General features: G+C 44.0%; 1 protein-coding gene across 1 annotated transcript in view; it reads right to left on the minus strand.

The window, feature by feature from the left end:
• LOC140741643 (low-density lipoprotein receptor-related protein 1-like) overlaps positions 1–27,616 on the minus strand; it is a 561,364-nt gene that overhangs the window by 15,630 nt on the left and 518,118 nt on the right. Inside the window, 3 exon segments of the mRNA XM_073071927.1 lie at positions 6,252–6,316; positions 6,408–6,512; positions 8,155–8,326. Of these exon segments, the coding sequence (XP_072928028.1) occupies positions 6,252–6,316; positions 6,408–6,512; positions 8,155–8,326 (342 nt within the window).

Consider the following 27,616-nt stretch of genomic DNA (forward strand, 5'->3'; position numbering starts at 1 on the left):
TTATTTGTTTAATGGCAGCAGTACAATACAAGAGGGGAAGAAGAAGCAACCATACAGAGCTTGTCCTCTCTATCCATGTCTCTTAACATCTTGTACACCTCTGTCAAGTCACCTCTCATCCTCCTCTCTCCAAAGAGAAAATCTCCAGCTCTCTCAACCTATCCTCATAAGACATGCTCTGTAATCCAGGCAGCATCTTGGTAAATCTCTTCTGCACCCTCTTTCAAGCATCCTCCAAGAATGATTTTGAGGGACATGGGCAAATGGGGCAAGTTTAGGTGGATATCTTCTGTTTGGCATGGTCCTGTTTCCCTCCCATGTGACCCTGTGACTGTGTTGTAATGCAAAATTGGTGATATAAATCATATGCAGGATGGGATACCGTGGCACTGTGATGATGTATATAAAAAACGAGCACAGAGTGCAGGAACAGACCCTACTGCTCCTGACACTGTGCCAACAAACTTACACAGTGAGCGGCAGGGATCTGAGGAGTGTGGTGGAACAAAGGGATCTGGGAATACAGATCCATAATTCCTTGAAAGTGGCATTGCAGGTAGATAGGGTCATAAAGGGGGCTTTTGGAACAATGTTCTTTAAAATCAGGGCATTGAGTACAAGAGTTGGGATGTTATATAGAAGTTGTATAAGACATTGGTGAGGCCTAATTTGGAGTTTTGTGTGCAGTTCTGGTCACCTACCTACAGGAAGGTTGTCAATAAGATTGAATGAGTGCTGAGAAAATTTACAAGGATGTTGCCGGGACTTGAGGACCTGAGTTATAGGGAAAGGTTGATTAGGTTAGGACTTTATTCCCTGAAGCACAGGAGAGTAAGGGGAGATCTTATAGAGGTATAAAAAATTATGACGGGTATAGACAGGGTGAATACATGCAGGCCTTTGTCCCTCAGGTTGGGTGAGACTAGTGTTATGCCCGCAGCCCCCTCCTTTGTGAGAATCACAAGATCACTATTGGGTTGGGTCAGGGGGCCCAGGAAATGAGAAGGAGACGTGCGGACTGTCTCGTTCCCCGGCGATGTAAAGCTAGGGGAAATGGCCATTGTCTCTTGGAGACAAATTTGTGGATTGAGATCTTATGCTACGTGAGAGCCCTCGGGCAAAGTGGGCTGGGTGAAGGGGAGAGATTGCATCATCCCCCAACCTGATTGACATCTACGACCCTGCGAGTCAGGATAAAAGAGGGACTGCAGGAACAGCCCCTCAGACGCACCGGAAGAAACACTATCGCTCCCATGATAGTGGGAAGACATTCGAAGGAAGCCACGTGCGTTCAGTTCTGTTGCCTAGGACTGGTGGCTAGAACCACGGAAAACGGCTTTTAGCTGACAATGGGGAACTCGACCCCCAATGAACTTCGAAGGATTGACATCATAAGAGGAACGGGCAAGTTTTAACCCGCCTTTCTCTCCAACCCACCCAAAGAGCTGCAGCTTGAATAACAGTGACTTTTATATTTCTATTGGACAATACAGTATCCCCTAGACAACGATAGAGCTATTTCTTATTATTACTATACCCGCACTTTTAGGTGTAGTATTGACGAAGTATATTATCTGTCTGTTTTGCATTAATCTTATTTTTGTGCCCCTTTATCAATAAATACTTTTAAAAATAGTACCATCAGACTTCAACGGACCTCTCTATCTTTGCTGGAATGTGACCCAGTTACGGGGTACGTAACAAATTGGGGTTCTCGTCTCGAGATTTGATACCAAATTGGAGGGCCAGTGAATTGGGCTTGTAAGTCCAAACTTGGATCTGGTTACGCGGGTAGACAGACGGGAAACCAGCAAAGATGGACGTGGGGGAATTTATAGAAAACCCGACTCTGGAGGCGGCCACCAAATCAGACTTGATAAATTTGGCGAAGGGGTTAAACCTCGCAGAGGTGAGGTTGTCAATGAAAAAGCGGGAGGTGCGAAGGGCCATAACTCAGTATTATATTGGGAAGAATGTGTTTGCAGCTGAGGTATTGGAAGATATCCCTGAAAAGGTACCAGCTAGTGGGACGGCTCAGTTAGAGTTGGAGAAATTAAGGCTGGAACATGAAATTAGGGTAAAACAGCTGGAAGCAGCTGAGAAGGAGAAAGAAAGAGCCGAGAGAGAGAGAGAGAGAAGGAGTTAGAGCGGGCCGAGAAGGAGAAAGAAAGGGAGCATGCGCTCCAGCTAAAAGAGTTAGAGGTGAAACGGGAGCAGGACAGAGCTGAGAAGCAAAGAGAGCATGAACTTCAGTTAAAACAGCTGGAAGCAGCTGAGAAAGAGAGGGAGGCAGAGAAACAGAGGAAACATGACTTGGAGATGGAGAAGTTAAAGCAAGAGCAACGAGTTCAGGGGTCAGACCGAGAGGAGCGGTTTAATGTTAGTCGGGAGTTGAGGTTAGTACCTCCGTTCGAGGAGACGGATGTTGATAGTTATTTCTTGCTTTTTGAAAAGGTGGCAGTGAACCAGAAGTGGCCCAGAGAACAGTGGGTGGCGTTGTTACAAAGTGTGTTAAAAGGGAAGGCACAGCGGGCATATACGGCGTTGTCCATGGAGGAGGAAGAGGAGGAGAGTTATGACAAAGTAAAGGCGGCCATTCTCCGGAGTTATGAGCTAGTACCTGAAGCGTATAGACAAAAGTTCAGAAATGTAAAAAAAGGGGGGGAATCAGACGTATACCGAGTTTGCCTATGAGAAGGGTGTGCTCTTGGACCGTACCGCAGAAATAGTGGACGAGGATTATTGGCGTCTCAGGGAGTTAATTCTGATTGAGGAATTTAAAGGTTGTGTTTCGGAGGAGATCCGGATGTATTTGAATGAGAAGCCGAATAAGTCCATCTCGGAATTTGCTAGATTCACAGATGAATATGCCCTAACCCACAAGACAAAGTTTTCCTCAAATAAAAGTTCCGCAAGAGACCATGGGAACGATCGAGAAAGTCCGCCGGCTGAGGAAGGGGTCCTGCCGGGAGCTAGTGGTAAGATTGAGGGGGAAAGGTAAGACGGCCAGAGATTTCCGGGCTTGACCTGTTTTAATTGTGGGAAGAGCGGGCATATTGCATCTCGATGCTTTGCTCCGAGGAAAGAGACAGGAAAAGGGAAAGCAGCAGTCCCTATCGGATGTGCCGTGGTAATCAGTAAATCGACAAGAGAGCCTCGAGTAGACAGAGTACGAGAAGGGTCTGAGACTTGTCTGTCACACGGAACCTTGTCTGTGAGGGAGGGAGACACACCAATTCCCGTACGGATCTGGAGAGACACGGGGGCTGAGCTGTCATTGATCAGCAGTAAGGTACTAGAGTTTGGTCGCAAAACGGGAATGGTAGCGGTGAAGGGAATAAGTAAAAGGATAGAAATGGTGCCCTTACATAAGGTCATTATGGATTGTGAGCTGGTATCTGGACCAGTTGAAATAGGGGTGCGATCAGAATTCCCGAGAACTGATGCAGACGTCCTTCTCGGTAACGATTTAGCAGGTGGTAAGGTTTGGGCAGCCATGACGCTGACAAAACAGCCTGTGAGTGTTGAGGCTCCGCCCCTAGATTCCAAGGTCTATCCCGCATGCACGGTCACTCGCAGCATGTCGAGAAAGGCAGCTGAGAACGAGAGCAGTTTAAATTTGGCCAGTATTGATTTGGCCGAGACGTTCCTACCGACCCTGTACCACGAGGGTTTTGAGGGTGGTAAAACGAAGAGTAGTAAAGTGAAAGAGAGTAAGGGAAAGGAGATAGATCTGCCATTAGCGAGGAGAAAGGTTCTAGAGGCAGAAAGTAAAGATGAGGAACCGTTAGAGCGGTTAAGAGGTCCAGAGTTGGACAGGGATGATCTGTCTGGTTTGGCAGAACTGTTTGAAGAAGTTGAAAATTCTAAATGTGTTCCCGATAATGAAATGAGGGCAGTCCTAGATGAAAAGGGTGCCCTTGCCTTGAAGAAGTCTGCTGGGTTGGCAGATGAGGTTGTTTCAGCCCATGGGGTTGAGTTTACTCCGGATGGGAGTTGCCCAGAGAGTAACTGGAAGGATTGGGGGAATTTAGAATTTGAAAAGGGTACGGGTATTGGGAGCCTGGAAGAGACCAATGTCCCGTTTGAGTGTGTCCAAGATGGGGATGCACGTGGTACTGAACCTAGTAATGGAGCTCAGAAAAAGTCTGAGGTATTTGATTCGGTTGAACGAGACGGCCGTCCTTGTGAGTCAGATAGACCTGGTTCGGTGAAGAAAGGGTTAACCTTGGTAATAGTGGGAAGTGAGAGTTCCCAGGTGTTCATGCTCGAAGGTGTGTTAAAAGTTAATGCGGAGTTCAAAAATGGGGAGATAACTGTTGTTGTTGAGGGAAACGGGAAATCTGTAGTTCCCAAATCGAATGAAGAAATTTTAAACCCTGCAGATCGCTTACCGATTAAGCCGGGAGATGACGGGGGCCCCCCCACGCTATTGTTATTCCAGAATGTGGTGTGAAGAGGCAGAATTGAAATGCTGCCTGAGCAAACGGTTCAAACTGAAAACCATTAGCCTAAAGGGTCCTGACGAGCGGGCTAGCCACCTGTGTAACATTAAAGAATTGGGTGGAAATTCACAAGATGGTCTAAGTTTGGGACACGGTGTTGAGAGAATAACCCCTATGAAAGAGGCAGGCGGGAGTTTACCTCGCCAAATTACCCAAGTTCCCCACGTAGGAACTCACCGGAAAAAAGGCGATAGTTAATGGGGGGGCGCCATTTTTAAATAGCCCAGCCGGTTGTACAGGATTTCGACAAAGCATATGAATAATAAAGACAACCCCCGGAAGCCTGCCTGTTAAGTTTGAAAACGACCGAAAGATTAGTCTTTACATAAACTTTTGTAAATGCACGTAAGCTAAGATCACAACTCCTTAGTTTTGTTGCTGAAAAAAAATAGGTGGTTATTAAATTGAAGTCTGATGCTACAAGACTTTAGTAAGGTACCAGATGTTAAAATATTAAAGGAAGTGACACAGTAATCGTTAACTGTTTAGATGTTGAACTGAATGTATTACTGTATTACTCTGTAGTGAAAAGGAAAAGCTTTTATATTGTGGTAGATTCCACAATCCTGTAAGACTCTATACTACTTCATTTTTAACCGCTGGTAAAAACGCATTGAAGAGGGAAGGTGTTATGCCCGCAGCCCCCTCCTTTGTGAGAATCGCAAGATCACTATTGGGTTGGGTCAGGGGGCCCAGAAAATGAGAAGGAGACGTGCGGACTGTCTCGTTCCCCGGCGATGTAAAGCTAGGGGAAATGGCCATTGTCTCTTGGAGACAAATTTGTGGGTTGAGATCTTATGCTACGTGAGAGCCCTCGGGCAAAGTGGGCTGGGTGAAGGGGAGAGATTGCATCATCCCCCAACCTGATTGACATCTACGACCCTGCGAGTCAGGATAAAAGAGGGACTGCAGGAACAGCCCCTCAGACGCACCGGAAGAAACACTATCGCTCCCGTGATAGCGGGAAGACATTCGAGGGAGGCCACGTGCATTCAGTTCTGTTGCCTAGGACTGGTGGCTAGTAACACGGAAAACGGCTTTTAGCTGACAACGGGGAACTCAACCCCCAATGAACTTCGAAGGATTGACATCATAAAAGGAACGGGCAAGTTTTAACCCGCCTTTCTCTCCAACCCACCCAAAGAGCTGCAGCTTGAATAACAGTGACTTTTATATTTCTATTGGACAATACAGTATCCCCTAGACAACGATAGAGCTATTTCTTATTATTACTATACCCGCGCTTTTAGGTGTAGTATTGACGAAGTATATTATCTGTCTGTTTTGCATTAATCTTATTTTTGTGCCCCTTTATCAATAAATACTTTTAAAAATAGTACCATCAGACTTCAACGGACCTCTCTATCTTTGCTGGAATGTGACCCAGTTACGGGGTACACTAGAACTAGAGTTTAAGGTGAAAGGTGAAATATTTAAGGAGAATCTGAGGGGAAACCTCTTCACTCAGAGGATGACAAGAGTGTGGAATGAGCTGCCAGTGGAAGTGGCAAATGAGGGTTCAGTTTAACATTTAACAGAAGTTTAGATAGGTACATGGAAGGGATATGGTCTGGGTGCAGGTCCATGGGACTTGAGTGTGGAGACTGGGCTGGCATGAACTGGACAGGCTAAAAGGCCCTTTTCCTGTGCTGCAGTGCTCTATGGACATATGAAGAGCCCCTCCCCTCCTGTCTGATTGCACATCCATATCCCTCCGCATGGGGTGAGGGGATATGGGGAACATACTTGAACCCACTGCAGAATCACTCTCCCGCTGTTCACACTGAGATCCAGTCCAGCCTGCAACGCACCTGCAGGGAAACAGAAAGGGATAGGATTAGCCCAACAGAGATCCTCAAACGCCACCCCCTCTGCCCTGCCTCCCCACTCCCAGAGACTCACCGGCAGGAGGGCAGGTCTGACCGCTGGTCGATCTCACAGTCTCCATTGTTCCGGCAATAATCCTCACAGGTGAGGCAGCTGGGAGCCACCTTACCATTGGTGCAGCTGAAATCCAGGGATGTGGGGTGGGGGGGGGGGGGGGGAAGTAAGGCAGGGCAAAGTCAGTGTGGCACATCCCACTGAGGCAGCAGAAACACTCCTCCCTCCCCACTCTGTGCTGTCCCTACCCCACTGTTCCTTACTGTTGTCAGAAGATCAGATCTGAGGAGGTAGGAAAGGGGAGAGAGTGGGAGGGAGGGAGGGGGGGGAAGAGGGACAGGGTGGGAGAAGGAAGCAGATGAGGAGAGAGTGAGGAAGGTGAAAGGGAGGAGAGGAAGATTATGGAGGGACAGGTAAGGAGATGGTGATGGGGAGAGGGGAGGACAAGAAGTGGGAGGGAGGGTGGGGACGTAGGGTGAGAAAGTGGTGAGATGGTGGAAGAGGGAGAGGGAGAATGGGGAGAGAGAGGAGTGAAAGTATGGGAAGAGAGGGAGGGAAGGGAGAGCGTGAGGAAGAGAAGGGGGAAGGGTTGAGAGAAGGGGAGAAAGAGGTAAGGAAAGAGTGTGAGAGAGAGAAGGGGAGGGTGAAGGTAGCAACAAAGGATTTCTGTCTTGGTGATACCATTGCTGGTGCAGAAACCTCTACAACGTTGACAGAATCAGTGTCTCTACCACCCCCTCAGGCAGTGTTCCCAGTTCCAGCCCCCTTCCTCGGGGGAAAGATCCCCCTTGAAGCCCCTCTAAACCTCCTCCTCCTCACCTCTACCTTACACCCACTTGTTCCCCTTCCACCACTGAACTCACAATCTCTTGCAAACAGCAGTAAGTTCTTCTGCCCCACTGCTGTTTATCTTCTAGAATTACAGAACAGTACAACACAGGAACAGGCCCCTCGGCCCTCCATGTTGTGCCAAACCAATTAACTTAAAGACTCCTAATTAATCTAATCCTTTCTGCCTACCCATAAGTCTCTTAAATGCCTCTACCACCACCCCTGGCAGCACATTCCAGGCCACCCCTCTCTGTGTAAAAAGACTTGCCCCGCTCTCACATTAAATGCATGCGTTCTGGTTTTAGAAATTTGCAAACTGAGGAGAAGGATACCAGATCATATTCTCATCATCTTATAAACCTCTCTCAGATCTCCCCTCAGCCTCTGATGGGCCAGAGAAAACAGCCCAAGTTTGTCCAGCCTCTCCTTGTAGCTCACGCCCTCTAATCCAGGCAGCATCCTGGTAAACAGCCTCTGCTCCCTCTCCAAAGTCTCCACACCCTTCCTGTAACGGGGAGACCAGAACTGCACACAATTCTCCAAATGCATCCTGACCAGTTTTATACAGCTGCAACATGACTGCCCAGCTCTTGAACTTGAGCTTACAGCCACACATACAAACACACACGTGCACAGGGGCAATGAAAATCTTACTTGCAGTGATCAAACAAACCTCTATCACATCTTCACACAGCATGTGCCGCTCAGAAGAAAACAAGCCAGGTTTCCCCAATTTCTCCTTATAGCTCATGCCCTCTAATCCAGGTAAAACTCCTCTAAGCTTCCACACCCTTCCTGAAACGGGGTGACCAGAGCTACACACACTATGGCCACAGAGGCCTGACCAAAGTTTTATAAAGCCACAAAATAACATCCCGGTTCTTGAAGTCAATGACCTGGCTTATAAAGGCAGTGAGTTTCCAATGCACAGACTTACTTGCAGATGACAGCACCACTGCTTTGAACTGTACAGGGACCTCCTTTGCATCGATCGCACTTGTCGATCTCACACCGTATTCCCTCATACCTGGATGGGCACACGCACTCCTTGGTTTCTAACTCAGTCAGGCGACACTTGCCCAAGTGTAAGCAGTAGTCAGTGCACTTCCCTGTGGGAATAGAGGAAGAAGAGGTGGGTGTGGGAAAGACCAGGTACATAGAGGAAGGGGTGGAGAAGAGGAGGAGGGAGGTGAGGGAGGGAGGGAGACAGTCCACGCACATAGAGAGGAGTGTGGGAGAAGGGGAATCAGAGAGGGAGGAGGAGAGCAAAAGCGAGATAGAGAGCAATACAGAGATAACATCCATACATGGACAGGTGACTAATCCTGACAGCACTGTCACACACTGACAGGAAACACTTACTGTATTATGATAAATACCCACCCTCTTCTCTCTGTCTCAGACACAAATGGACAGGAGACACCTACTGTATTAAAATAAACACCTACCCCCTACTCTCTCTCACACACAAATGGGCAGGAGACTCCTACTGTACAGGCAGTCTCCGGGATATGAACAAGTTCCGTTCCTGAGTCCGTCTTTAAGTCAGATTTGTACTAAAGTCGGAACAAGTACACCCGGTATTATTTAGCGTCAGTTAGTCAAATGTTTGTCTTAGTATATAGTATATACTTTACCTTTTTATGTACATAAAACACTTAAGAAACATATGTATTCTAGTAATTAAACCACTGCATTACTTAGTAATAATTGTAGCTTTCATCAGGGAAGGGCCTTTCACATGCTCCATTATTCTCACTTCATCCTTTAAAATTGTTCCGATCGTTGACCAACTGTAGCCTAATGCTTTTCCAATGACCGATGACGTTTCACCTCTTTCCAAACTCTTTATTATTTCCACTTTATTTTCAATCGCGATCGCTTCCCGTCAGTGGAACAGAAACACTGCGGGTGGTGGGTCCCAAACTCCGCTGGGTCCTAAGGATTTTTTACTGAGTTAAGTATTGTATGTAATTAGTTTTGCTACAACAAGTGTATGGGACATTGGAAAAAAGTTGAATTTCCCCATGGGGATGAATAAAGTATCTATCTATCTATCTATCACACTGAATTCCCCGGGTCCTAAAGTCTACCGCACTTAGACAGGTTAAATGGGACAAATGGGGGCTGCGCTGGGTTTGGGTATTTGATCCTCCACAATATTCTGCTTGGGAATTTAAAAAGGAGGTGGCAGTGTTTTTTTTTAATGAGGTCGTGTTGTGAGCTCGACATCAACCTGGCACGGATGGAGAGTGCACTCGGGAGTGATGTCACTGGATCAGAAACCTCCGTTCTCGAGCCCGGCGCTGATCTCACTGCGCCACCAGCTGACCGGGGGGGGGGGGTCGGGGTCAGGGTGAATTTTGCTAAGAAAAATTTAAGCCAAATACAAAGTTACACACTCAACACAGTGTCAACGGCAATGACTTAAATGTCGGACAGCGTTGCGACCCAACTTAAAATGGCGAACAGTGTCATGATCTGACTTAAAATGGCGGATGGCGTTCTCCTTCCTCGGTTCGTAAGTACGAGTTGTTCGTTAGTCGAACGTTCGTAACTCGGGGACTACCTGTATTAAAATAAACACCTAACCCCTTCTCTCTCTCTCACACACAAAGAAATGGACAGGAGACACGTACTGTATTAAAATAAATACCAACTCCCTTCTCTCTCTCTCTCACACACACACAGACAAATTGATAGGAGATACAGTCGGCCCTCCTTATCCGTGAATCAAGAAAACCCGGAAGTGCTCTTCCAGCACTTTGTTCGAGCAGGTACAGACTTTTTTTCTTGTCATTATTCCCTAAACAATGCAGTATAACAACTATTTACATAGCAATTACATTGTATTGGGTATTATAAGTAATCTAGAGATGATTTAAAGTATATGGGAGGATGTGCGTGGGTTATCATGGATCGGGATAGAAAAAAATCGTAAGTTCTCTTACTAAGTAAGTCGGAGCAGGTATTATTTAGCGTCAATCAAACGTTTGTCTTAGTATATATTTTACCTTTCTATGCATATAAAACACTTAAGAACGTATTTTTTAGCGCCGAGCTCGGGAACATGCCGGGTTGATGTGGAGGATCAAAAACCCAAAACCCAATAATTAAACCACTGCGTTGCTTAGTAATAATTGTAGCTTTCATCGGGGCAGGGCCTTTCTCACTTTATCCTTTAAAATTGTTCTGATCATTGACCGACATAGCCTAACACTTTTCCAATGACTGATGGAGTTTCACCTCTTTCTGATCGCTTTATTATTTCCACTTTATTTTCAATCGTGATCATGATTATTTTCGTGAACAGAAACACTGCGGATTCAGAGCTCTGGCGCTGGGTCCTAATGTCCACCGCACTGAGACAAGTTAAATAAGGTCTGGGGTTCCTCTGGGTCCTAAGGTCCACCGGATTAAGACAAGTTGAATAAGGAACTTGAACATCTGTGTTTTTTGGTATCCGTGAGGGGTCCCGGAACCAATCCCTCGTGGATAAGGAGGGCCGACTGTACTGACTGTATTAAAATAAACACCTTAATGCTATTAAGATGGTTATTTTACCTAAGTTTTTATATATTTTTCAAGCGGTACCAATTTTTATTCCGAAATCCTTTTTTACTAATGTTGATTCAAAAATTTCTTCATATATATGGCAGAATAAAAATCCCAGGTTAGGTAAAACATACTTACAGAAGACAAAGAAGGAAGGTGGGTTGGCATTACCCAATTTCAGATTTTATTATTGGGCAGTTAATATTAGATATTTGTTATGTTGGTTGAAAGAATGGGATGGTCCTTTTGGCCCTCATTGGGTGAGTTTGGAAATTAAATCGGTACCAGGTTATGCTCTGGGTTCTATTTTAGGGACATCTCTCCCTTTTGCTCTTTCTAAATTGCCGAAACGAATTGACAACCCGATAGTTAAATATACCTTACGTATATGGTTTCAATTTCGGAAATTTTTCGGGTTGACTCAATTAGTTTTAAATATTCCTATTGTATCTAATTGTTTTTTCCACCCCTCAATTATAGATCAAGCTTTTTTGGCTTGGAAAACTAAGAGTTTATTAAGATTTTCTGATTTATTTTCGGACAACTGTTTTATGTCTTTTGAGCAATTATCTAATAAATATAATTTACCTAGATTTCATTTTTTTAGATACTTACAGGTTAGGCATTTTTTAAGTACGGTACTTCCTACGTTTCCAAATTTTGTGTCTTCAGATATTTTGGAGAGTTTGTTCGAATTAAACCCTTTTCAAAAAGGGCTTATATCAAAACTTTATAATATAATTATGAAGATACGTTCAGTGCCCCTTGATAAGACCAAAAATGATTGGGAAAGAGAGCTCAATCTTATTATTTCTATTGAGAATTGGGATAAAATTCTTCAATTAGTTAATACATCATCTATATGTGCCAAACATTCATTAATACAATTTAAGGTTGTACATAGGGCCCATATGTCCAAGGATAAATTAGCTCATTTTTATTCTTATATAAACCCTATTTGTGACAGATGTCAATTGGAAATCGCGTCTTGAACTCATATGTTTTGGTCATGTCCGCTTTTGAAAAAATATTGGAAAGATATTTTTGATATTATCTCGGCGGTACTGAACATTGATTTACAACCCCATCCTATTACCGCAATTTTTGGTTTACCGATGATGGACTCACTCCATTTATCTCCTTCCGCCTGTCGAATGATTGCTTTTCTCACTTTGATGGCTAGAAGATCTATTTTGCTGAATTGGAAGGAAGTTAATCCTCCCACGGTATTTCATTGGCTTTCTCAAACTATGCTATGTTTAAATTTAGAAAAAATCAGAAGTGGTGTATTCGATACTTCTATTAAATTTAAAAAGATATGGAGACCATTTATTCAATATTTTCATATGATGTAATACGACCCTGTTCCAAGCTTATTGGTTTTTTCAGCTTTAATCGTATTTATATTGAGAGGATCGGAGTTGACGACACTGATGTTTATGTATTCTTGTGAGATACTATAAACAGCCCTTTTTTTCTCTCTCTTTTTTAGTTTTTCTTTTTTTGCTTCCTTTTTTCCCCCTTAGATACTAGATTAGGAGGTTAGTTAACTTTGCATATTTTTTCTTTCTTTTTTTATATATTATATATTATGAAATATCTAGATTTACCTTGTTCATATATATACTATATGGTTCATGTTTCGGGAAAACTTATTTATACTGTATTCGTTGCTTATGTATTCTTTCATGTGTAATGGGAATTTGTATGTTTGTAATCCCTTTATTAATATATTAATTGTATTTTGTTCATAATATTATTAATACTAATAAAAAGATTGAAAAAGAAAGAAAGAAAAATAAACACCAAACCTCCTCTCTCTCCCTCACACACACAACTCTACAGGAGACTTCAACTGTATTAAAATAACACCTACCCCCTTCTCTATCTCACTTACACACTGATAGGAGACACCTACTGTATTAAAATAAACACCTAGCCCTCCTTCTCTCTCTCCCTCACACACTCCTGGACAGGAGACACCCACTTTATGAAAATAAACACCGATCCCCTTTCTTTCTTTATCAATCTTTTTATTAGTTAAATAAAAAAGTACATATAGTCGGCCCATCCGCGGGGGATTGGTTCCAGGACCCCTCGTGGATACCAAAAAACTCGGATGCTCAAGTCCCTTATTCAACCTGTCTCCGTGCGGTGGACATTAGGACCTGGCGCCACAGCTCTGAATCTGCAGTGTTTCTGTTCACAAAAATAATCACGATCAAAAATAAAGTGGAAATAATAAAGCAATCAGAAAGAGGTGAAACGCCATGGGTCATTGTAAAAGTGTTAGGCTATGTCGGTCAACGATTGGAACAATTTTAAAGGATAAAGTGAGAAAGGCCCTGCCGCAAGGAAAGCAACAATTATTACTAAGCAACACAGTGGTTTAATTATTGGGTTTTGGGTTTTTGATCCTCCACATCAACCCGGCACAGATGGATAGCGCACTCAACAGCGGTCTGTCACTGGATCGAACTTGGGAACTTCCGTTCCTGAGCCCAGCGCTGAAACATACGTTCTTAAGCATTTTATACACATAGAAAGGTAAAATATATACTATATACTAAGACAAATATTTGACTAACTGACGCTAAATAATACCGGATATACCTGTTCTGACTTACTTAGTAAGAGAACTTCCAATTTTTTTCGATCCATATCCATGATAACCCACACACATCCTCCCATATACTTTAAATAGTCTCTAGATTACTTATAATACCTAATACAATGTAAATGATATGTAAGATAGTTGTTATACTGCATTGTTTAGGGAATAATGACAAGAAAAAAAGTCTGTACATGCTCGAATAACAAGTGCTGGAAGAGCATTTCCGGGTTTTCTTGATTCGCAGTTGGTTGAATTCGCGCATACGGAACTCGCAGATAAGGAGGACCGACTGTATATATAAACAAGAGAAGAATTGTCTCAAAAATCTATATCAATAACAATTCAAATAAAAGGAAAAATAAACATCACGATCATACATAGAATTAATCTAATAGCATATAATAAAAAACATAATTGAATCTCCTGTTATCCATAACAGAAAGAAAAAAGATAAAGGAACTTTTATAATTGAAATGTACATCGAAAAACCCCCGAAAAGCAACAAAAAATAAAAATAAAACAAACTGGGAAGCTCATCTTCAGTAACAGCAGTAAAAAATGAAAAACTTCAAATGGAGAGGAGATACCAACTGTATTAACATAAACACCAATCCCCTTCTCTCTCTCCAACACACAAATGGGCAGCAGACACATACTGTATTAAAATAAACACCTACCCCGTACTCTCTCTCACACACACACACACACACGTACAGGAGATAGTGACTGTATTAAAATAAACACGTATCCCCTTCTCTCTCTCTCTCTCACACACACACGGACAGGAGACATCTATCCCCTTCTCTCTCTCACGCACACACATGGGCAGGAGACACCTACGGTACTCTATTAAAATAAACACCCAGCCCCTTCTCTCTCTCACACACACACACGGACAGGAGATACTGACTGTATTAAAATAAACACCTACACCCTACTCTCTCTCACACACACACTGACAGGAAACACCTACTGTATTAAAATAAACACCTACCCCCTTCTCTCTCTCACACACACACACGGACAGGAGATACTGACTGTATTAAAATAAACACCTACCCCCTTCTCTCTCTCTCACACACACACACATAGACAGGAAACACCTACTGTGTTAAAATAAACACCTACCCCCTTCTCTCTCTCACACACACTGACAGGAGACACCTACTGTATTAAAATAAACACCTACCCCCGTCTCTCTCTCACACACACACACGGACAGGAGACACGTACTGTATTAAAATAAACACCTACCCTCTACTGTCTCTCTCACACACACACACACACACGAACAGGAGACACCTACTGTATTAAAATAAACACATATCCCCTTCTCTCTCACACACACACACACACACGGACAGCAGATAGTGACAGTATTAAAATAAACATCTATCCTCCTCTCTCTTTCTCACACACACACACACGGGCAGGAGACACATACTATATTAAAACAAACACTTACCCCCTACTCTCTCTCTCACACACACCCCTACGGAGAGGAGGCACCTACAGTAAAAATAAACACCTATACCCATCTCTTTCACACACACGGACAGGAGACACGTACTGTATTAAAATAAACACCTACCCCCTTCTCTCTCTCACACACACACACGGACAGGAGACACGTACTGTATAAAAATAAACACCTACCCCCTTCTCTTACTCTCACACACACACATGGACAGGAGATACTGACTGTATTAAAATAAACACATACCCCCTCCTCTCTCTCACACACACACACACACACACACACACACACGAGACACCTACTGTATAAAAATAAACACCTACACCCTACTCTCTCTCTCACACACACACATGGACAGGAGACACCCACTGTATAAAAATAACCACCTACCCCCTTCTCTCTCTCTCACACACACACACACGGACAGGAGACACCTACTGTATTAAAATAAACACCAATAAACACCTGCACACTTCTCTCTCTCACACACACGGACAGGAGACACCTACTGTATTAAAATAAACACCAACTCCCTACTCTCTCTCACACACAGACACATACACACACACACACACGGACTGGAGATAGCGACTGCATTAAAATAAACACCTATCCCCTCCTCTCTCTCACACACAAATACGAAGAGGAGATAGTGACTGTATTAAAATAAACACCCATCCCTTTCTCACTCTCTCACACACACAAATGGGCAGGAGACACCTACTGTATTAAAATAAAAACCTACCCCCTACTCTCTCTCACACACACACGGACAGGAGACACCTACTGTATTAAAATAAACACCAACTCCCTACTCTCTCTCACACACACACACACACACACGGAGAGGAGACACCTACTGTATTAAAATAAACACCTACCCCCTTCTCTCCCTCTCATACACACACACACACACACACACACACGGAGAGGAGACACCTACTGTATTAAAATAAACACCTATCCCCATCTCTCTCTCTCACACACACACACACACACGGATAGGAGATAGTGACGGTATTAAAATAAACACCTATCCCCTTCTCTCTCTCTCACACACACAGACAGGAAACACCTACGGTATAAATAAACACCTATCCCCATCTGTCTCTCTCTCTCACACACACACACGGACAGGAGATAGTGACTGTATTAAAATAAACACCTATCCCTTTCACACTCTCACACACAAAAATGGGCAGGAGACAGCGACTTTATTGAAATAAACAGCTACCCCCTTCTCTCTCTCACACACACGGACAGGAGACACACAGTATAAATAAACACCAATCCCCATCTCTCTCTCTCTCTCTCACACACACACACACACACACACACACACACACACAGACAGGAGATAGTGACTGTATTAAAATAAACACCTATCCCATTCCCTATCAATCACACACACACACAGGAGACACGTACTGCATTAAAATAAACAACTACCCCTTCTGTCTCACTCACACACACACAATCAGGAGACACCTACTGTATTAAAATAAACAACGATCCCTTTCTCTCTCTCACACACAAACACGGACAGGAGATAGTGACTGTATTAAAATAAACACCTACCCCCTTCTCTCCCTCTCACACAAACACACGGACAGGAGATAGTGACCGTATTAAAATAAACACCCATCCCTTTCTCACTCACACACACACAAATGGGCAGGAGACACCTACTGTATTAAAATAAAAACCTACCCCCTACTCTCTCTCACACACACACGGACAGGAGACACCTACACTATAATTAAACACCTATCCCCATCCCTCTCTCTCTCTCACAGACACACACACGGACAGGAGACACCTACTGGATTAAAATAAACACCTACCCTCTTCTCTCTCACACACACGCACACACAGGAGACACCTACTGCATTAAAATAAACACCTACCCCCTTCTCTCTCTCTCACACACACACAATCAGCAGATAGTGACTGTATTAAAATAAACACCTATCCCCTTCTCTCTCTCACACACACACACACGGACAGGAGACACCTACTGTATAAAAATAAACACCAACACCCTACTCTCTCTCTCTCACACACACACGGACAGGAGATACCCACTGTATAAAAATAAACACCTACCCCCTTCTCTCTCTCACACACACACACGGACAGGAGACACCTACTGTATTAAAATAAACAACTATCCCTTTCTCGCTCTCACACACACAAATGGGCAGGAGACACCTACTGTATTAAAATAAAAAACTATCTCTCTCTCTCCCTCACACACACACAAATGGGCAGGACACAGCTACTGTATTAAAATAAACACCTACCCCCTACTCTCTCTCTCTCACACACACACACACGGACAGGAGATAGTGACCGTATTAAAATAAATACCTATCCCTTGCACACTCTCACACACACAAATGGGCCGGAGACACCGAATGTATTCAAATAAACACCTACCCCCTTCTCTCTCTCACACACACCCCTACGGACAGGAGACACCTACAGTAAAAATAAAAACCTATACCCATCACTCTCACACACACACACACACGGACAGGAGATAGTGACTGTATTAAAATAAACACCTATCCCCTTCTCTCTCTCACACACACAAATGGGCAGGAGACACCGACTGTATTCAAATAAACACCTACCCCCTTCTCTCACACACACACACACGCGGACAGGAGACACCTACAGTATAAATAAACACCAATCCCCTTCTCTCTCTCCAACACACAAATGGGCAGCAGACACATACTGTATTAAAATAAACACCTACCCCGTACTCTCTCTCACACACACACACACACACACACATACAGGAGATAGTGACTGTATTAAAATAAACACGTATCCCCTTCTCTCTCTCTCTCTCACACACACACGGACAGGAGACATCTATCCCCTTCTCTCTCTCACGCACACACATGGGCAGGAGACACCTACTCTATTAAAATAAACACCCAGCCCCTTCCCTCTCTCACACACACACACGGACAGGAGATACTGACTGTATTAAAATAAACACCTACCCCCTTCTCTCTCTCTCACACACACACACACACACACGGACAGGAGACACCTACTGTATTAAAATAAAAACCTACACCCTACTCTCTCTCACACACACACTGACAGGAAACACCTACTGTATTAAAATAAACACCTACCCCCTTCTCTCTCTCACACACACACACGGACAGGAGATACTGACTGTATTAAAATAAACACCTACCCCCTTCTCTCTCTCTCTCACAGACACGTACACACACACACACACGGACAGGAGATACTTACTGTATTAAAATAAAAACCTACACCCTACTCACTCTCTCTCACACACACACATAGACAGGAGACACCTACTGTATTAAAATAAACACCTACCCCCGTCTCTCTCTCACACACACACACGGACAGGAGACACGTACTGTATTAAAATAAACACCTACCCTCTACTGTCTCTCTCACACACACACACACACTCGAACAGGAGACACCTACTGTATTAAAATAAACACATATCCCCTTCTCTCTCACACACACACACACACACGGACAGCAGATAGTGACAGTATTAAAATAAACATCTATCCTCCTCTCTCTTTCTCACACACACACACACGGGCAGGAGACACATACTATATTAAAACAAACACTTACCCCCTACTCTCTCTCTCACACACACCCCTACGGAGAGGAGACACCTACAGTAAAAATAAACACCTATACCCATCTCTTTCACACACACGGACAGGAGACACGTACTGTATTAAAATAAACACCTACCCCCTTCTCTCTCACACACACACACACGGACAGGAGACACGTACTGTATTAAAATAAACACCTACCCCCTTCTCTTACTCTCACACACACACATGGACAGGAGATACTGACTGTATTAAAATAAACACATACCCCCTCCTCTCTCTCACACACACACACACACACACACACGAGACACCTACTGTATAAAAATAAACACCTACACCCTACTCTCTCTCTCACACACACACATGGACAGGAGACACCCACTGTATAAAAATAACCACCTACCCCCTTCTCTCTCTCTCACACACACACACACGGACAGGAGACACCTACTGTATTAAAATAAACACCAATAAACACCTGCACACTTCTCTCTCTCACACACACGGACAGGAGACACCTACTGTATTAAAATAAACACCAACTCCCTACTCTCTCTCACACACAGACACATACACACACACGGACTGGAGATAGCGACTGCATTAAAATAAACACCTATCCCCTCCTCTCTCTCACACACAAATACGAAGAGGAGATAGTGACTGTATTAAAATAAACACCCATCCCTTTCTCACTCTCTCACACACACAAATGGGCAGGAGACACCTACTGTATTAAAATAAAAACCTACCCCCTACTCTCTCTCACACACACACGGACAGGAGACACCTACTGTATTAAAATAAACACCAACTCCCTACTCTCTCTCACACACACACACACACACACGGAGAGGAGACACCTACTGTATTAAAATAAACACCTACCCCCTTCTCTCCCTCTTATACACACACACGGAGAGGAGACACCTACTGTATTAAAATAAACACCTATCCCCATCTCTCTCTCTCACACACACACACACACACACACGGATAGGAGATAGTGACGGTATTAAAATAAACACCTATCCCCTTCTCTCTCTCTCACACACACAGACAGGAAACACCTACGGTATAAATAAACACCTATCCCCATCTGTCTCTCTCTCTCACACACACACACGGACAGGAGATAGTGACTGTATTAAAATAAACACCTATCCCTTTCACACTCTCACACACAAAAATGGGCAGGAGACAGCGACTTTATTGAAATAAACAGCTACCCCCTTCTCTCTCTCACACACACACGGACAGGAGACACACAGTATAAATAAACACCAATCCCCATCTCTCTCTCTCTCACACACACACACACACACACACACACACACAGACAGGAGATAGTGACTGTATTAAAATAAACACCTATCCCATTCCCTATCAATCACACACACACACAGGAGACACGTACCGCATTAAAATAAACAACTACCCCTTCTGTCTCACTCACACACACACACAATCAGGAGACACCTACTGTATTAAAATAAACAACGATCCCTTTCTCTCTCTCACACACAAACACGGACAGGAGATAGTGACTGTATTAAAATAAACACCTACCCCCTTCTCTCCCTCTCACACAAACACACGGACAGGAGATAGTGACCGTATTAAAATAAACACCCATCCCTTTCTCACTCTCACACACACACAAATGGGCAGGAGACACCTACTGTATTAAAATAAAAACCTACCCCCTACTCTCTCTCACACACACACGGACAGGAGACACCTACACTATAATTAAACACCTATCCCCATCCCTCTCTCTCTCTCACACACACACACACGGACAGGAGACACCTACTGGATTAAAATAAACACCTACCCTCTTCTCTCTCACACACACGCACACACAGGAGACACCTACTGCATTAAAATAAACACCTACCCCCTTCTCTCTCTCTCACACACACACAATCAGCAGATAGTGACTGTATTAAAATAAACACCTATCCCCTTCTCTCTCTCACACACACACACACGGACAGGAGACACCTACTGTATAAAAATAAACACCAACACCCTACTCTCTCTCTCTCACACACACACAGACAGGAGATACCCACTGTATAAAAATAAACACCTACCCCCTTCTCTCTCTCACACACACACACGGACAGGAGACACCTACTGTATTAAAATAAACAACTATCCCTTTCTCGCTCTCACACACACAAATGGGCAGGAGACACCTACTGTATTAAAATAAAAAACTATCTCTCTCTCTCCCTCACACACACACAAATGGGCAGGAGACAGCTACTGTATTAAAATAAACACCTACCCCCTACTCTCTCTCTCACACACACCCCTACGGACAGGAGACACCTACAGTAAAAATAAAAACCTATACCCATCACTCTCACACACACACACACACACGGACAGGAGATAGTGACTGTATTAAAATAAACACCTATCCCCTTCTCTCTCTCACACACACAAATGGGCAGGAGACACCGACTGTATTCAAATAAACACCTACCCTCTTCTCTCTCACACACACGCACGCGGACAGGAGACACCTACAGTATAAATAAACACCTATCCCCATCTCTCTCTCTCTCACACACACACACACACGGAGAGGAGACACCTACTGGATTAAAATAAACACCTACCCCCTTCTCTCTCTCTCACACACACACAATCAGCAGATAGTGACTGTATTAAAATAAACACCTATCCCCTTCTCTCTCTCTCTCTCTCTCTCTCTCTCTCACACACACACATACACACATGGACAGGAGACACCTACTGTATTAAAATAAACACCTACCCCCTACTCTCTCTCAGACACACACACATGGACAGGAGACACCTACTGTATTAAAATAAACACCAATAAACACCTGCACACTTCTCTCTCTCACACACACGGACAGGAGACACCTACTGTATTAAAATAAACACCTACCCCCTTCTCTCCCTCTCACACAAACACACGGACAGGAGATAGTGACCGTATTAAAATAAACACCCATCCCTTTCTCACTCTCACACACACACAAATGGGCAGGAGACACCTACTGTATTAAAATAAAAACCTACCCCCTACTCTCTCTCACACACACACGGACAGGAGACACCTACACTATAATTAAACACCTATCCCCATCTCTCTCTCTCTCACACACACACACACACGGACAGGAGACACCTACTGGATTAAAATAAACACCTACCCTCTTCTCTCTCTCACACTCACGCACACACAGGAGACACCTACTGCATTAAAACAAACACCTACCCCCTTCTCTCTCTCTCACACACACACAATCAGCAGATAGTGACTGTATTAAAATAAACACCTACCCCCTTCTCTCTCTCTCACACACACACAATCAGCAGATAGTGACTGTATTAAAATAAACACCTATCCCCTTCTCTCTCTCACACACACACACACACGGACAGGAGACACCTACTGTATAAAAATAAACACCTACCCCCTTCTCTCTCTCACACAAACACACGGACAGGAGATACCCACTGTATAAAAATAAACACCTACCCCCTTCTCTCTCTCTCACACACACACACACGGACAGGAGACACCTACTGTATTAAAATAAACACCAATAAACACCTGCACACTTCTCTCTCTCACACACACGGACAGGAGACACCTACTGTATTAAAATAAACACCAACTCCCTACTCTCTCTCACACACAGACACATACACACACACGGACTGGAGATAGCGACTGCATTAAAATAAACACCTATCCCCTCCTCTCTCTCACACACAAATACGAAGAGGAGATAGTGACTGTATTAAAATAAACACCCATCCCTTTCTCACTCTCTCACACACACAAATGGGCAGGAGACACCTACTGTATTAAAATAAACACCAACTCCCTACTCTCTCTCACACACACACACACACACACACACACACACGGAGAGGAGACACCAACTGTATTAAAATAAACACCAACTCCCTACTCTCTCTCACACACACACGGACAGGAGACACCTACTGTATTAAAATAAACACCAACTCCCTACTCTCTCTCACACACACACACACACACACACACACGGAGAGGAGACACCTACTGTATTAAAATAAACACCTACCCCCTTCTCTCCCTCTTATACACACACACGGAGAGGAGACACCTACTGTATTAAAATAAACCCCTATCCCCATCTCTCTCTCTCACACACACACACGGATAGGAGATAGTGACGGTATTAAAATAAACACCTATCCCCTTCTCTCTCTCTCACACACACAGACAGGAAACACCTATGGTATAAATAAACACCTATCCCCATCTGTCTCTCTCTCTCACACACACACACGGACAGGAGATAGTGACTGTATTAAAATAAACACCTATCCCTTTCACACTCTCACACACAAAAATGGGCAGGAGACAGCGACTTTATTGAAATAAACAGCTACCCCCTTCTCTCTCTCACACACACACGGACAGGAGACACACAGTATAAATAAACACCAATCCCCATCTCTCTCTCTCTCACACACACACACACACACACACACACACACACAGACAGGAGATAGTGACTGTATTAAAATAAACACCTATCCCATTCCCTATCAATCACACACACACACAGGAGACACGTACTGCATTAAAATAAACAACTACCCCTTCTGTCTCACTCACACACACACAATCAGGAGACACCTACTGTATTAAAATAAACAACGATCCCTTTCTCTCTCTCACACACAAACACGGACAGGAGATAGTGACTGTATTAAAATAAACACCTACCCCCTTCTCTCCCTCTCACACAAACACACGGACAGGAGATAGTGACCGTATTAAAATAAACACCCATCCCTTTCTCACTCTCACACACACACAAATGGGCAGGAGACACCTACTGTATTAAAATAAAAACCTACCCCCTACTCTCTCTCACACACACACGGACAGGAGACACCTACACTATAATTAAACACCTATCCCCATCCCTCTCTCTCTCTCACACACACACACACGGACAGGAGACACCTACTGGATTAAAATAAACACCTACCCTCTTCTCTCTCACACACACGCACACACAGGAGACACCTACTGCATTAAAATAAACACCTACCCCCTTCTCTCTCTCTCACACACACACAATCAGCAGATAGTGACTGTATTAAAATAAACACCTATCCCCTTCTCTCTCTCACACACACACACACGGACAGGAGACACCTACTGTATAAAAATAAACACCAACACCCTACTCTCTCTCTCTCACACACACACAGACAGGAGATACCCACTGTATAAAAATAAACACCTACCCCCTTCTCTCTCTCACACACACACACGGACAGGAGACACCTACTGTATTAAAATAAACAACTATCCCTTTCTCGCTCTCACACACACAAATGGGCAGGAGACACCTACTGTATTAAAATAAAAAACTATCTCTCTCTCTCCCTCACACACACACAAATGGGCAGGAGACAGCTACTGTATTAAAATAAACACCTACCCCCTACTCTCTCTCTCACACACACCCCTACGGACAGGAGACACCTACAGTAAAAATAAAAACCTATACCCATCACTCTCACACACACACACACACGGACAGGAGATAGTGACTGTATTAAAATAAACACCTATCCCCTTCTCTCTCTCACACACACAAATGGGCAGGAGACACCGACTGTATTCAAATAAACACCTACCCCCTTCTCTCACACACACACACACACGCGGACAGGAGACACCTACAGTATAAATAAACACCTATCCCCATCTCTCTCTCTCTCACACACACACACACACGGAGAGGAGACACCTACTGGATTAAAATAAACACCTACCCCCTTCTCTCTCTCTCACACACACACAATCAGCAGATAGTGACTGTATTAAAATAAACACCTATCCCCTTCTCTCTCTCTCTCTCTCTCTCTCTCACACACACACACACATGGACAGGAGACACCTACTGTATTAAAATAAACACCTACCCCCTACTCTCTCTCAGACACACACACATGGACAGGAGACACCTACTGTATTAAAATAAACACCAATAAACACCTGCACACTTCTCTCTCTCACACACACGGACAGGAGACACCTACTGTATTAAAATAAACACCTACCCCCTTCTCTCCCTCTCACACAAACACACGGACAGGAGATAGTGACCGTATTAAAATAAACACCCATCCCTTTCTCACTCTCACACACACACAAATGGGCAGGAGACACCTACTGTATTAAAATAAAAACCTACCCCCTACTCTCTCTCACACACACACGGACAGGAGACACCTACACTATAATTAAACACCTATCCCCATCTCTCTCTCTCTCACACACACACACACGGACAGGAGACACCTACTGGATTAAAATAAACACCTACCCTCTTCTCTCTCTCACACTCACGCACACACAGGAGACACCTACTGCATTAAAACAAACACCTACCCCCTTCTCTCTCTCTCACACACACACAATCAGCAGATAGTGACTGTATTAAAATAAACACCTATCCCCTTCTCTCTCTCACACACACACACACACGGACAGGAGACACCTACTGTATAAAAATAAACACCAACACCCTACTCTCTCTCTCTCACACACACACGGACAGGAGATACCCACTGTATAAAAATAAACACCTACCCCCTTCTCTCTCTCACACACACACACGGACAGGAGACACCTACGGTATTAAAATAAACAACTATCCCTTTCTCGCTCTCACACACACAAATGGGCAGGAGACACCTACTGTATTAAAATAAAAAACTTTCTCTCTCTCTCCCTCACACACACACAAATGGGCAGGACACAGCTACTGTATTAAAATAAACACCTACCCCCTACTCTCTCTCTCTCACACACACACACACGGACAGGAGATAGTGACCGTATTAAAATAAATACCTATCCGTTGCACACTCTCACACACACAAATGGGCCGGAGACACCGAATGTATTCAAATAAACACCTACCCCCTTCTCTCTCTCACACACACACACACGGACAGGAGACACCTACAGTAAAAATAAAAACCTATACCCATCACTCTCACACACACACACACACGGACAGGAGATAGTGACTGTATTAAAATAAACACCTATCCCCTTCTCTCTCTCACACACACAAATGGGCAGGAGACACCGACTGTATTCAAATAAACACCTACCCCCTTCTCTCACACACACACACACGCGGACAGGAGACACCTACAGTATAAATAAACACCTATCCCCATCTCTCTCTCTCACACACACACACACACACGGAGAGGAGACACCTACTGGATTAAAATAAACACCTACCCCCTTCTCTCTCTCTCACACACACACAATCAGCAGATAGTGACTGTATTAAAATAAACACCTATCCCCTTCTCTCTCTCTCTCTCTCTCTCTCTCTCTCTCTCTCTCTCTCTCTCTCACACACACACACACATGGACAGGAGACACCTACTGTATTAAAATAAACACCTACCCCCTACTCTCTCTCAGACACACACACATGGACAGGAGACACCTACTGTATTAAAATAAACACCTACCCCCTTCTCTCCCTCTCACACAAACACACGGACAGGAGATAGTGACCGTATTAAAATAAACACCGATCCCTTTCTCACTCTCACACACACACAAATGGGCAGGAGACACCTACTGTATTAAAATAAAAACCTACCCCCTACTCTCTCTCACACACACACGGACAGGAGACACCTACACTATAATTAAACACCTATCCCCATCTCTCTCTCTCTCACACACACACACACACACGGACAGGAGACACCTACTGGATTAAAATAAACACCTACCCTCTTCTCTCTCTCACACTCACGCACACACAGGAGACACCAAATGCATTAAAACAAACACCTACCCCCTTCTCTCTCTCTCACACACAATCAGCAGATAGTGACTGTATTAAAATAAACACCTACCCCCTTCTCTCTCTCTCACACACACACACGGACAGGAGACACCTACTGTATTAAAATAAACAACTATCCCTTTCTCGCTCTCACACACACAAATGGGCAGGAGACACCTACTGTATTAAAATAAAAAACTATCTCTCTCTCTCCCTCACACACACACAAATGGGCAGGACACAGCTACTGTATTAAAATAAACACCTACCCCCTACTCTCTCTCTCTCACACACACACACACGGACAGGAGATAGTGACCGTATTAAAATAAATACCTATCCCTTGCACACTCTCACACACACAAATGGGCCGGAGACACCGAATGTATTCAAATAAACACCTACCCCCTTCTCTCTCTCACACACACACACGGACAGGAGACACCTACTGTATTAAAATAAAAAACTATCTCTCTCTCTCCCTCACACACACACAAATGGGCAGGAGACAGCTACTGTATTAAAATAAACACCTACCCCCTACTCTCTCTCACACACACCCACCCCTACGGACAGGAGACACCTACAGTAAAAATAAAAACCTATACCCATCACTCTCACACACACACACACACACGGACAGGAGATAGTGACTGTATTAAAATAAACACCTATCCCTTGCACACTCTCACACACACAAATGGGCAGGAGACACCGAATGTATTCAAATAAACACCTACCCCCTTCTCTCACACACACACACACACGGACAGGAGACACCTACAGTATAAATAAACACCTATCCCCATCTCTCTCTCTCACACACACACATGGACAGGAGACACCTACTGTATTAAAATAAACACCTACCCCCTTCTCTCTCTCTCACACAAACGCACAGACAGGAGACACCTACTGTATAAAAATAAACACCTACACCCTACTCTCTCTCACACACACACATGGACAGGAGACACCCACTGTATAAAAATAACCACCTACCCCCTTCTCTCTCTCTCACACACACACACACACGGACAGGAGACACCTACTGTATTAAAATAAACACCAATAAACACCTGCACACTTCTCTCTCTCACACACACGGACAGGAGATAGTGACTGTCTTAAATTAAACACTTATCCCCTTCTATCTCTCACACACACACACACACACACACACACACACACACACACACACACACACGGACAGGAGACACTTACAG

The sequence above is a fragment of the Hemitrygon akajei genome, chromosome 18 (assembly GCF_048418815.1).
Source record: "Hemitrygon akajei chromosome 18, sHemAka1.3, whole genome shotgun sequence".
Taxonomy (NCBI): Eukaryota; Metazoa; Chordata; class Chondrichthyes; order Myliobatiformes; family Dasyatidae; genus Hemitrygon; species Hemitrygon akajei.